Source organism: Convolutriloba macropyga, chromosome 4 (genome assembly GCF_964194025.1).
Source record: "Convolutriloba macropyga chromosome 4, txConMacr16.3, whole genome shotgun sequence".
Classification (NCBI taxonomy): Eukaryota; Metazoa; Xenacoelomorpha; order Acoela; family Convolutidae; genus Convolutriloba; species Convolutriloba macropyga.
The window spans coordinates 66,060,608-66,073,717 of NC_134471.1; the positions used below are offsets into that span (position 1 = coordinate 66,060,608).

Below are 13,110 nucleotides of genomic sequence, written 5' to 3' on the forward strand. Positions count from 1 at the left end.
AGCTATAATTTTTTTGCAACTACTGGAAAACAAATCCTCTAAATACGAACGTGATATTTTTCTTTTAAATTATGAAATTAATGATAAACTTAGTGAATGAGTTCAGTGGAATGTAAACCTAATGAACATAAAACGAATGAACGGAATGAGTGTACTTTGGTCCGTGTGAAGGATACATGGGGTATGTGGAATGCGGAGGAATTTGTGTGCAATTTATTAACGTATTTCGAGCTACGTGAGTTCAAAATGGAGATGAATATTCCACCCGTTTTCCTGTGTAGGCAGCATTCTATTCATTTCACTTATATTTGAAAATAACCTCTGCTGTATCTTCTCATTTCAACTAAAAACGTATAAAAACAGAGAAAATTACTTGGAGTCAACTCAGAAATGCAAAATGATTTTTCGACAAAAGAAAACAGCGTTCTTTGAAAAGACCATTAACAAAAATCTAGACTTGACTAAAAATTTCAATTGTTTTAATCAGTTACTCGATATCAGGTTACTGAAAACGCTTCTGTCGGGTTGGGGTACAGAAAAGGGAACAGCCGAGAACCTCAAGATCTTTTTTGTAAACAATATAAGCGAGACTCGAAAACAAAAGTTTGATCACGCATGGGAGTCTATTCCCAACAGAAGAATTGAACTCAAGCAATCGCAGACTGCTGGACAGCTTTCACTCTATTGACGCTAATTATCTGAATCAAATACTTAAGTAGAAGTCTAAAACTTTCGGCTTTTAAGACTCAATACTAAGAAATCTCTGCAATGCACTTAGTAATTCATGGACGGCCTAATTTCTAACTCCCATAAACAAAAGCCTCCATCAAAGCAATTTCCCGGAATTGTTCAAAAGAAGCATCATCACGCCAAAAGTGAAAAAATCTTACTAGACTCTGAATACCAAAACAAATATCGACCCATTGCAAACTCTTTTTTTCCTTTCTAGATTTTTGTTGGAGCAGTTGAAACAACACTTGACAGTCAACGCTTACAGAAAATTACTTTCAACAGAAAGCTGACTTTTGAAAACAACAAATTATTTTTTCTCTGAATTTGAAAAGGTTCTAAGGAAAATGCAGTCTTGGTATAAGCCATAGACTTAACAAAGACTTTTGCCACCATTGGTTTTGAAATTATTTCGCTGAAAAACGATTCTTTATAACTGGAACATGTAAAGAGTGGATTATATCCTATCGAGTGGATTTCCAATCAAAAAGAGCATACACAAGCTAATAAATTTTGTGCTCTGTTTCTGATGTTCGTTACGGAGTTCCCCGAGGCTATATTTTTGGTCCTATAGTTCTCTCAATGTACATTACTCCGATTGGCGACCTACTCGGAAAAGCAGATCTGAGATATCAACTGTACAGAAACGACAGAGACTTATATGCAAACAAGAGAATAAATCAAGAGAAAACTGCAATGGAAGACCTGAAAATGAGAGTACACAAAGTTTTTGAAGCTTGCACTGCTTTAAAACTCAAACTAAAGCAAGATAAGACTGAATTGTTCTTGTTCTCTACTAGGAAAAAACGATAAAACATTGGCAGTTTGGAACTTAGGGACAGCAAAGTGAAATTGAAAGAAAAAGACTGATTTTTCTTGGAGTGACACTCATTGAGTGCTGAAATGTTATATGCAAATCAATAAGATCACGAGTTCTTGCTACTACGAACTAAGAAAATTGCACAGAGTAAAACATTATCTCTCACTTGAGTCTCAAATTAATGCAGGGCAAAATTTTGTCTTGCCACGTTTGGATTACTGATATTTTTTTGTTGGGCGGGGCAAACAAGACAAGCATATCAAAACTGCAATGAGTACAAAACGCTTCTTGTTGTTTCATATTCAATCTACGGAAACTACGGAAAGAAGAACAGTGCAGAGAATATAGATATAATCTGCATTGACTAATTATGGCTCGAAGAACTGATTTTAAAATCTCAACCTTTGTTTATAAAGTTGTCTATGATCATGATATACCAAATTATCTCAAAGACCTGATTATTATTCAAGAGAAAAATAGAAGTGAACGTTCATAAAACCAGTGGAAGCTAAAACTTCAGAGCTTTCGAAATTCTTAAGAAAATAGGTCCGCGGAAATGGAATGCAGTGCTGTCCTACCTACTCAACAGATCACGTAATATACACCTAAGTTCTTTTGCAAGGAGCTCAAGACTTTTTTTAAGTTTTTACTGAAACTACTTTTCAGAAGGAAAAAGGAAAGTAAGCAGAAAAGTTCGAGTCGACAAAACGAAATTAAGAAAAAGCTCTGGAGGAGGGGGTGCTCCCTTGTTGAACTAGAAGGTTCGTAAAGAAAATTATTTGCTCCACCAGATAACAAGAAAACTTATGAAACATCTGATGAAATGTATTTCTTAATTGAAATATTGAAAATTCACAATTTCAATGTGAGAATCATGGCCCTCATAAGCCGAAGAGATATATTAGCAGCCATCTTAAAGTTAAATGACTGTTACCGTGATTTGGCACGGGACCACATGGTTCCATTCGCGAAATGCAAGAATTTCAGATTCAGACATGTTTCTGCTGATGGAGTACATTCAAATGCCACGGACATCAGAGAGTTAGCATCTGATTTCCAAAACACTATCAGACAACAGAAAATATGGTACAGTTAATAGTGAGCTCGTTTTTAACTTTTTGAGCAAATTTTCTCCAACCATTTAGTTTGGTTTTGGTAACAAAATGTTCGGTTAGAGCATAGTTATGCAGTTATGGTCGACCAAATGCTCTGTTAGAGTTGAAGTTATTACATTGCGTAGAATTGCCTAACAATTTCTTCAGCTTTGCTCGGATAAAGCTGAAGGTATTCGGATATTCCATTTTTTTGAATGGTCGATGTGGAATATGCTGACAACTAATAATTAAATTAATCAGCCCACCTTTGTGTCCAGAAGAGGTGGAAAACCAGAACTTGTAGTATACTACTATTTCTACTACTACTACTCCTCATTTTTTTTCATTCGAATATCCCTTATATTTCTTTATGGAAGAAATGTTAAACCCAACTTATACTTTCCCATTTGCAGGAGGGTAATACAGCCATTCACCTGGCGGCCAAATTTGGACACATTGGGGAACTGGCCGTTTTCCGGGACTTTGGGTTGAATCTGGCTCATACAAGTGCAAAGACTGGGCTAAATGCACTGCACGTGGCATCTATTCACGGACAGACCCAGTTTGCACAGGAGATACTTCATCATGTGAGTATTAAACACGATGTTAGCCGAGGAACCAATAAAATATCATGTACGATTTGTGGAGAGAGTTGGGACGAACAATTTTTTCGAAAAAAAACTTTTACCACATTCACAATTATATTTTAATACTTTTTTTGATCAGTTATTACCGCTGACTCTTTTCCCGGGGACTGGATATCTCTTCAAAAAACAAGGAAACAATTGAAAAAAGTTTTTTTTTTAAAAAATAATTGAAAATGTCCACAATTTCTTTTTTTAGTTAAAAACAGCCGATATGTCTCAACGTTTTAGCAAATTCCTCTGATTAAAATGTGTCGCTCAAAGCGCACTAATGTGCAAGTTGCGTCATTTTTGTAAATTAGATAAAAATTGGCGAAAAAAAGCTGAGATTAGCGTGAAAAGAACAAAATATATAAAGTGAAGCTATTTGGGCTCAAATATTTGAAAACTCGCGTGCAGAGGATATTCATCAAAATCATAATATTAATATTACTAATATCGTCGACAAGGTATATAAGAACTAAAATCCTTCAATTTAACCTAATTAATTCAAAAAACTTAGAAAACTAAATTTTAGTTTTTGCCATTACTAATTCTCATCCAGGTTCCGGGCAATCTTGCAAGTGGTGCCCCCGAGGGCGCAGATGTGGAATCAGACAACGCCCCAGAGTATGGTCTCACCCCACTCCATCTGGCATCCCAATCTGGTCACGAATCTCTAGTCAGATTGTTACTCAACAGTGCAAATGTACTAGCAGACGCACAGACAATGGTCAATGTAAGTTATCAAACATAATAGTAACTGGTTATAAATTTCTCACTAAAATTTTCTGGAAAAATTTTACGATTTTCTCAATGTCATAGTTTATACCAAAATTATTATCCCAGTCGATAATCAAACAGCCGGCAGATTGCCGGAAAATAGCCACGATAGACGCTTGGGGCCTTCCATGAATTGAAACAACTAAAGAGATTAGGTAGACAGATCGACCACCAGTTCTTTAATAGACCACTAGACTTTTTGGGTTAGCTTTGGACTGTCATTTTTATGAGACACATAAGCTCTATAAGGAGAAAGCCCTAATAGGGCTTTTCAAAATTAGGATCTCTTCCGTTTCTGCCCCCTCAGCTTAGTGGGCGCATATTATTTGCACCCCTCAGATACACCTGCAATATTTTTTACATAATGACCTTCTATGTAATGGCACGTGCTTTGTAACTGGGGGGTGCATAACGTACTGGGGGCACAAACGGAGAAGATCCCAAAATTAATATTCAAAATCAAAAACTCAAGACTCTAATAATCAAGAATTAGGGCATATATGTTTGGCACTACTTAGATGCACACTATTGACCTTTAACAAGTAAATGTTCATAAAATTTAAGTTCCATAAGTGAGTTCAGAAGACATTTTTTTGAGTGAGGTAAGTCATTTAAAAAGTAAATTCCAAGAGTAAGATGAAACAGAAATCTGCTATACGAAGTAAAAATATTTAGGAGCGCTATAATAGCCGCCTGCAATTGAGGGCGCGGCTATTAATAACAATTTTTGAAGACCCCACAGAACTTGTGTGAAAAATTGATAATTTTCTGCGATATCACAAGACTCTTGTGAAAAATTGTGGATATATCAATATCTCGAAAGACCAATGTTGAGTACCGACTAGGGTATCAATTTTTCGGTTGATCTGACATTAATAAAACACTGAATCTGGTCACCACTAGGGTAGTCAATCACATATGAAATCCTGGTAAACAATCGTGAACGCAGTTTTTGAAGTAGCAAATGCATTAACTTTGCATCTGATCAACAAAATTACTTACTATCTTAGTGTTTCTTCTTATTTTGTTGGTGCTTTTTTTCCTAATACGTTTAAATTTTTAACATGTCTCATAGAATTGAATTAAGTAAACGTTTCAAAAGCCATCAAATATATTTCATATTTCACGGTTCAAATTTAAATTATGATTTATAAAAAAAGGATTAAATGAAGCTTAAGATAAAAAGCGTTGACGCTAAGATGACCAACCAGGACTTGAGTCTCAGAGCATTTCAGCGCTGAGCCAGCATATTTTAAGTTTCTTTATGTGCAGTTCTTCTTCATTACCGTTATATTGAGGTCATGGAGTTAGCCCAGGCTAAACAGAGAACTGTCCATCCTAAAAAACAGAATGTCTCTCTACTGATTCAGCGCTGATTTACTCTGCCACCAACCACCGGGAAATTGATGCTCAATTGCAATAATTGCATATTTTTGAGCTTTTCTACCGTTCGATTACTTCAATAGATTGAAGGACCGACTGTATTTATGGCAAAAAAAAACGTGTTAATATTGATTTCTGCGTTCTATTTTTCCTTTATTGATTTTGTCCTGCTTTTGAATAATTGTTTTTAATGTATTTGCTTTAACGGGAAAATATAGCAGAGCATTGAAGGAGTCACCGATGTTGAAAATAAAGAAAATACCAAAAATTTTGTCTCAAAATAGAGTAGGGGAGTCTATGGTTGATGTTCTTCCCGGCTCGAGATGTCAGCGCCATTTCGGCCTGTTTTTTTAAGAAATGAGATGGACGCGTTGAGATTATGTAAGAAATGCGAAGAATGCGCTCAAATGTGCTGAAATTTTAAAAATGCGTTGAACTGTTAACATTTCAGCGGATTTTGACGCATTTCTTGTATAATTTAAGCACATTTAAATATTTAAGCGCAAGTAAATTTCACACATATTTTTAACACCTTCTTCTTCGCCTTCCTTACAAAATTTCACCGCATCTGTTTTAAAAGTTCTGCGTTTTTCAGTGCAATTCGTACACAGTTTCAGCGGATGTCAACGCATTTTATGTATGGTTTTTGCCCTGAAATCTTACTGCCTAATTTTCCTTTTTTATTATTAAGTATTTTTTTTTTGAAAATAACGCGCTGAAATGAAGTAAAAAATGAGCTTAATTTTCACTGCACTTCTAATATACTTTTTCTGACAATGAGCTGAAATTTTTGAAAAAATCAGCGAATTTTAGGGCATTTCGTACAAAGGTTCAGCGCTTTTCAGAACATTTTACAGAGCATTAGTATTTCAGGTGTTTTGCGCTGAGTTTTTTGAAAATGCAGCGCATTTCAGCGGATTTCTTACATAATTTTCAGACAATTTCTCGACGCAGTTTACATTTGATAAATCAAACAAAAATTGTGGGTGTTTTCTTTTGAAGAATATTGTGCTTAAATTTTTTTTACTATCGTTAATTCAATAATCAATACAACGTAGATATAATTAACTAGATATGGTAATTGAAAAGTTAATATCCAAACTAAATATCTCAATAAATAAAGCAATGACTGTGATTTTCGGAAATACGTTAAAATATTTTTTACGAAATCAAAGAAATTCAAGAACCATATTAAAGCACTTTTTTATGAAAATTACTGATTATAAGTTTTTATGAAATTATTATCACTCGACCTTTATCCCATTTTGTCTTCATAAACTAAGGTTTTACCGGGATATGATCCAACAGGTCTCCTGACGAGAGCGGAATTTGTTCATAAATTCCAAGAGATGATTCCACGGAGAAGTCAGAGTCTTCAATGTAGCTGTTAGAACAAATTGTTCTTTTTCCTTATTTTGAAGAAATTTGTCACACCAACTTTTTGCAAATTACACATGTAAATATGGATATTTGAACGCGAGTTTATTCTCTAAAATGCGCAAAAGTGTGAAATGAACAACTTTAAGTGAACGACGTTGTTCATCAATGTTAACAGTACCTGGGCTTGCACCTGAACATATGAAAATACTCATATTAAAAAATTAGTTGGAGCTAGTGACTAAAGGTACATAGTCAATCTTGCTACTAGAGTCTTTTCAAGTGTGCATCAATTGTCGTTATGAGAATTGGCATTTTAAAACTCGAGCTCGACTACTATTTTTCCGTTGGGAGTCATTCCTTATGGGCTGGTCAAAAACATTTTTTACAAGAGCTCTATTTTGGAATTCTGGACAGCTGTTGCTTCCAAACTGAAGGAGAAATGTCGCGAGACTAAACAACACTTCACTAGGGCAAGCCAGCTAAAAGACGGTTATAAAAATGCTAATAGTCTTTAGAATTTTGTTGACTTCTTATGATGAATCAGTTCGCAATTGGACTAGAATGCCATAATGATTTTTTGAAAGAGACAAGGTAACTTAAATGTAGTTGTCTTCTTGCTCTCGGCAATAATGAAGATACGGCATTTTTCTTTCAAAAAATAGTTATGAAGCATCGTTTATTTGTGAAAAGAAGACGCAGATTTTTAATTGATTAGTGAAGAACATCAGATCATTCAAGTGCAAATAAAAAGTTCTCTTCGACTGATGATTTGAGAGAATCTGCACTCAATGTTCTTTATTTAGAAATTCGAGACCAGGAAAAATTGAGCATGAAACTTTGCATAAAGCAGAAGTCCAGTGTAAAAAGTTATCAGGGCTAAAGAAAAACGTAAAAAAATTATTTTAAGTAAAAGTCGAGCATGAAAATATCGGTAGATGGTCTTTTCAAGATTCGAGGTCAAAACCTGGTAAACGCTATTTTCTTTAAAACGTGCAACCCACTTTTTTCTCAATCTTGTAAATCTTAATATTTAACTGAAAATGAACAATTTGCCTCGACCCATCAGACCACGAACACGCAATACTAGTTCGTTCACTGCATTCACTCGGACCCTTTAGTCCGCATTCTTCCATACTAGTCCAGATACCCCCACTCCTGCTCTGGTTGACGATATTTGCCAACAGACAATCCTCCACAAAGTCAGAATCAACAGTTGTCAAGCTACTAATTTCGTCACAGCTTTGTTCGTAGAAACGTTTTACCTAAAGCGGCAAGCAATCGATAAATTTATTGCTATCCTTTTTATCTTGCAAATGCGTTTAAGATTGAGTTAGCCGTCAATTTATTTTATTTAGAATGATGTGATGGTAATATAGAAACTGATTTTATCATATAGTAAATGTGATAGTTCGTATAGCAAAACCAGAAAATTTCGGACTCTCTTTCAGCAAATATTGACGCAGATCTCCTTTCATACCACTCATTCTCAAAAGTCTTGCACAACGGAAAACGGAGCTCGAGGTAATATAAAGAGATGGGGGATTCGTTTTCAATGGTATATGGACAAAAAGAGGGGATTTCCAAATGAGTGTCTGAGGTCAATGAGTATGGGACTCAGCTAATGTGAACCAGAACATTATTTATTCAAATTTCGATTGAAAAAAATAGATATGATAACAATATTTGTTAGAAAACCTTCAACGCAGAAATTAGTGAGTGCAAAGGCACAATGTTAAAAATGAGACAAATCGTTAGCGGTATGAATAGGTCATTGCAAGTCTTGACTATTTTAAACGAGGCAATCGTCTTTGGGTAAAAATTTATTGATCTAACTTAAACCGGATTAAAAACAAGAAAGATTAAACATAGCCGGCAGATTTCCGGAAAACATCCGCGACGCAATAGGCATTTGTGGCCTTCGAATGAATTGAAACAACTAAAGAAATAACATACACAGATTGAACACCAGTCCCTTAATAGACCACTAGACTTTTTGGGTTAGATTTGGACGGTCATTCTTATCAGACACAAGCGCTCTATCAGGAAAAAAACCTTAACAGAGCTTTTTCAAAATTAATTTTAGAAATCAAAAATTCAAGACCTTGGCACTCAAGTATTCGGGCATATACGTTTGGCACTACTTAGATGCACACTGTTGATCTTTAACTAGTAAAAGTTCATAAAATATGAAGTCCATTAAATGAGTTCAGAAGTCAATTTTTTGAGTGAGGTAAGTCAAAAAATTGACCTAAAAGCAGAACAAAAGGTCACGTCACGCACACAAATTTTAACGGCAAAGCAGTAGAATTCACTGAAAATGAAAAAATCGATGGTCGCAAGAATCATCGATGAAGTTGACAATATAAAAAACATAGGTAGACAATTCATGAAACACAATATAAACAAATTGAATAAAAAACTGAAAACTAACGGAGCTGACCAGCAGATCAATTGAATAATCCCAGCCAAAAAGATAATCTCAATAGGTCAGAAACTAAAATAATAAAAAAAGCCAAACAAAAAAATATACATTGCTAAAAATCTTGAAGCTTTTACACTATATGCCAATTTTGATACAAATCAAAATATTTAAAACTCGCTCACATGACTAGAAAAAGATTTATTATCCAATAAAGGTAGATAAACTCCAGTAATAAGAAAATTGCTGAAAAAAAACCGACCTGCGCAAATTTTTTTAAACAATTTCTAAATTTTGCGGGAAAAAAATGTTCAAAACAGTTTTGTGGTCTTTGGAGTTCTGCCATGTAACCCATCTGCAAAAACTAAAAAAGTTCCGTTGGCCAGTAAACATCGTTAAACTCAGAAATAGACAAAAAATAACAAATTTAAAAACAATTGCAAATTTCAACAAAATCTTGCTAAAATTTGTGATATTAGTATCATTTGAACCATTTCAAATTCTCCAGAGATTATTCACTATCTCTTTTTCAAAAATAGATTAGTTTTTTTGTCTCATAAAGATTAATAAACTTGGTACATGAGAATAGTTTTCAGAAATAATGAAAACAGTTTTTATTAAAAGTTGCTGTATCTCATGTTTTCAAAATACTGATAACCAATCCATTACCTCTAACACCTATGCAGTAACTTATTATCAAACCTTAGAAGTGATTTCCGAGCCCATGGTATCGGAAAAACTCTCCGGAGAAAAAATTCGAAAGTATTAATAAAATTACCATTTTAATGAAAAAACTGCGAAACCTTCGAGATTAAAAATATAAAATTAGTTCACTGCCAATAGAAGCTATGCAGTAATCTTTTATCAAACCCCAGAGGAGATTTCTTGGTCCTTGAATTTAGAGATTAAAAAAATGACTTCGAAATACTTGTAGAAATTTTGCAAATTTTATCATAAAAATGCTAAAATATGTGATATTAAAAAGTTGACATTAATTCTATGACCACTAATGATTAGTCATCAACCTACTATCATACCCTATACGATGTTGCCTGGCTCTTGAGGCAGGAAACATTGAAAACCATTCCATAATCACTAGAAACTATGCAGTAACCTATTATCAAACCCTATAGGAGATTCCTTGACACTTAGGGCATATAGCTCTTAAATTGGTCATGAAAAACAATTATGTCTTGCAAAAGACCTTTGTCAACATTTACAAACCTCAGTTGTAGACTAGTTGTATAAAACTCCTAAAACTGACCTTTTAAGATTTATGGCCTTCCCTGTGGCTTCACCATTCTAAGCCCTTGAAATACCACTAAACGCGGCTAACGGCCTCTAGTGAAACTTGATGCCCGCTGAGCATTACCTGTTCATCCCGTTTTGAAAACTCATAGTAATGCAAAAAGGTTAAAGGCATCGTACAAAAGTGGAAACACATAGCAGGAAAAATCCCGCCTAAACATAAACTAAACCTTGAACGGACTTTGAAAGAATTGGGAAAACAATTTCCGATAAAAATCAGAACAAAACAAATTGAAAAAAACTGAAAATCAAGATCAAAAGGACGCAAAAGAGCAAAAAAACGCTAGAGAGAGAAAGAAAAGTGATTCAAACAAAAAACTAGGCCTATAACGCTTTATGAATGGATTGGGAAAACCATTTTGAAAGAAAAGAGAAAAAAACGGGGAAAAACGTAAAATTCGAAGTGAAACTGGCGAATTTGGACAAAAAACCACTATCTAGGAAACAAATTTTTGTTCCAACGCCGTTTTCTTTCCTTACTTTAAAATTAGAGTGAAAGTTTTTCTCACCGCAAAACCACTCACTTTTTCGTTTCACTTCCTGTTTTGGCTTGACCAAAATTACTACTCCACTTTGACTTCAAAAACCATGAAAATGTGTTAAATGATCTTAAAAATACATAGCAGGAAGAAATCCAAAAAATACTCGAAGAATCTTCTTCTTGCAAGAATTACATTTTAATTTCAACTGGTTTCTGCTAAGTGGCTAATAAAAACACAAAAAAAACTCAGTTAAAGTATGAAGGTAGCCCTTAAAACAAACTGAACTAAGAAACTACTTTACGCATTTAATTAAAACATGCAAATTTTGTACGCAATTGAAATCACCAATGTACGCCAGCAGCAAAAGTCAAGCCATATTAGGCTCCCAAGACATCATTTTGGAAGAAAAATTTGATCACTGCAAGAAATGGCCAAAAATTGTTACAAAGTTTATCAATTTCCGTAAGATCTGTCAATCGGATCACTTTTTCAAAATAAAAACAATAGTCAACTGGTAATTATAGAAAATTTGTAACTTTAACTATAAAAAATAGAGATCGCTTCAAATCACTATGAACGCGATAAAACTAAATGATGACAAAAAGATTTTTTAAATCGAAATTAATCATGAAAAAGACTAGAGTGACAAAAACAATATTCAAAACCAAACATCATATAATCATATGTAATCAAAAAGCCCCTAAGAAAAATTGCAGGGAAAGAGTTCTTCAAAGTTTGTAAAAATGAAGCTAGCAAAAACTCAGTGCCATATGTTTCAAATGCAAACATAAAAGTATTAAAAATCGAAATGAAAAAGACAAAAAATTTTTAGTTCAAATCATATCTTTCAGTTCAATCAAGGCAGGGCAAATAAAATTGTCAATCTTAGGAGAATGTTAGGAAGAAAAATTTTTGAATGTGGAGAAAAAAAATGTGAGAAATATTTAAAAAAACCAAATCGCAATTTCTGAAAAATCGAAAAACTAAACTAAATTGGAAGCCCTAATTAACAATCAAAATGGGTAAAAATTGAGGCAAAGAGCATGGATTTTTTAAAACAATTGAGGTTTTAGAATATTGCATACCTGTCTACCTGTTTCAGTAAGAAGCAATAAAAGCTGGGTTGCAAAAAACCTAAAGTTTTTTTGAAGAAAAAATATTGAAAACACAGATTACACTTTAACTGAATTTTATAGAACTATCACCTAAAACTAGCAACAAAACGAAACCAAAAAACAGCGATGGTAAACCATCAGAACTCTTTATGGTAAATAAAATCAATATATAAACAAAAAACTTAGAAGGTTTTGACAGAATCCTTAAAAAATTTTGACAATTAAAAAAAAAAAAAAACACCTCACCTCACGTCAAAAGGAGGCATTCGATTCATAAATTATCAAAAAACCGTTGACATCGTTATTAATTTGGCTTTTAAAAAGATTCCGCTCGAAAAACCAAAAAAGAAAAAATTAATGAAACCTACCCGGCAGATTGCCGTAAAATAGCCGCCGTTAATTCCCATAAATCTATTGGGATTGAAAGAAAGGAAAATATCAACAAAATTTGATTTTCGTACCAAAACAATTTTAAGTGCAATTTATTTTGATGTCATTTCGTAGTTGAACATACTATCGTCTCTCAGTGAGAGGCTACAGGGTCTAGTATCAAAACCAATAAGCATTATGGATAGTAACTAAAACTTATGAGAACAAAGTTCAAGTACCGGGCATCTAAAATGGTCTTTATGGGTTTATCCCGTTTCTATTTCTGACTTTTTTTAAACTCACTCTATTCATTTTGAATGGTTTTGCTGAGCAGCTGCTTTTTAAAAGGACTTTGAGCAGAATGACAGAAGAGTGGAACTAGCCTAAAGAAATCAAAAAGATGTCACGCAAAATGTCGAAAAAGCGGCAAAATGAGGTAAAGCGAAAAAAAAGTTCGACGTAAAAAAAATAAAGCGCTATAATAGCCGGCTGAGAAGATGAGAGCGGCTATTAAAAAGCCAAAACTTGAAATAATAACTGAGAAATATGGAATTTTGCACCTGCATTATTGAGCTGTCAGAAACATTGTGGTATCGATATCGATT

At 33.9% G+C, this 13,110-nt stretch overlaps 2 protein-coding genes across 4 annotated transcripts in view; one reads left to right on the forward strand and one right to left on the reverse strand.

Annotated features, from left to right (window-relative positions):
* LOC142338137 (uncharacterized) overlaps window positions 1-13,110 on the forward strand; it is a 244,331-nt gene that overhangs the window by 171,490 nt on the left and 59,731 nt on the right. The window lies entirely within an intron of this gene.
* LOC142337836 (uncharacterized) overlaps window positions 1-13,110 on the reverse strand; it is a 66,145-nt gene that overhangs the window by 20,741 nt on the left and 32,294 nt on the right. For 2 of the 3 annotated variants that reach the window (XM_075387376.1, XM_075387379.1), the window contains 2 exons: window positions 7,866-8,074; window positions 6,723-6,816 (listed from right to left, as the gene is read on the reverse strand). The exons of the other annotated variant lie outside the window; for it this stretch is intronic. In XM_075387376.1, the coding sequence (XP_075243491.1) occupies window positions 6,723-6,816; window positions 7,866-8,074 (303 nt within the window). The remainder of the gene's footprint in view (window positions 1-6,722; window positions 6,817-7,865; window positions 8,075-13,110) is intronic. 3 annotated transcript variants of the gene reach the window in all.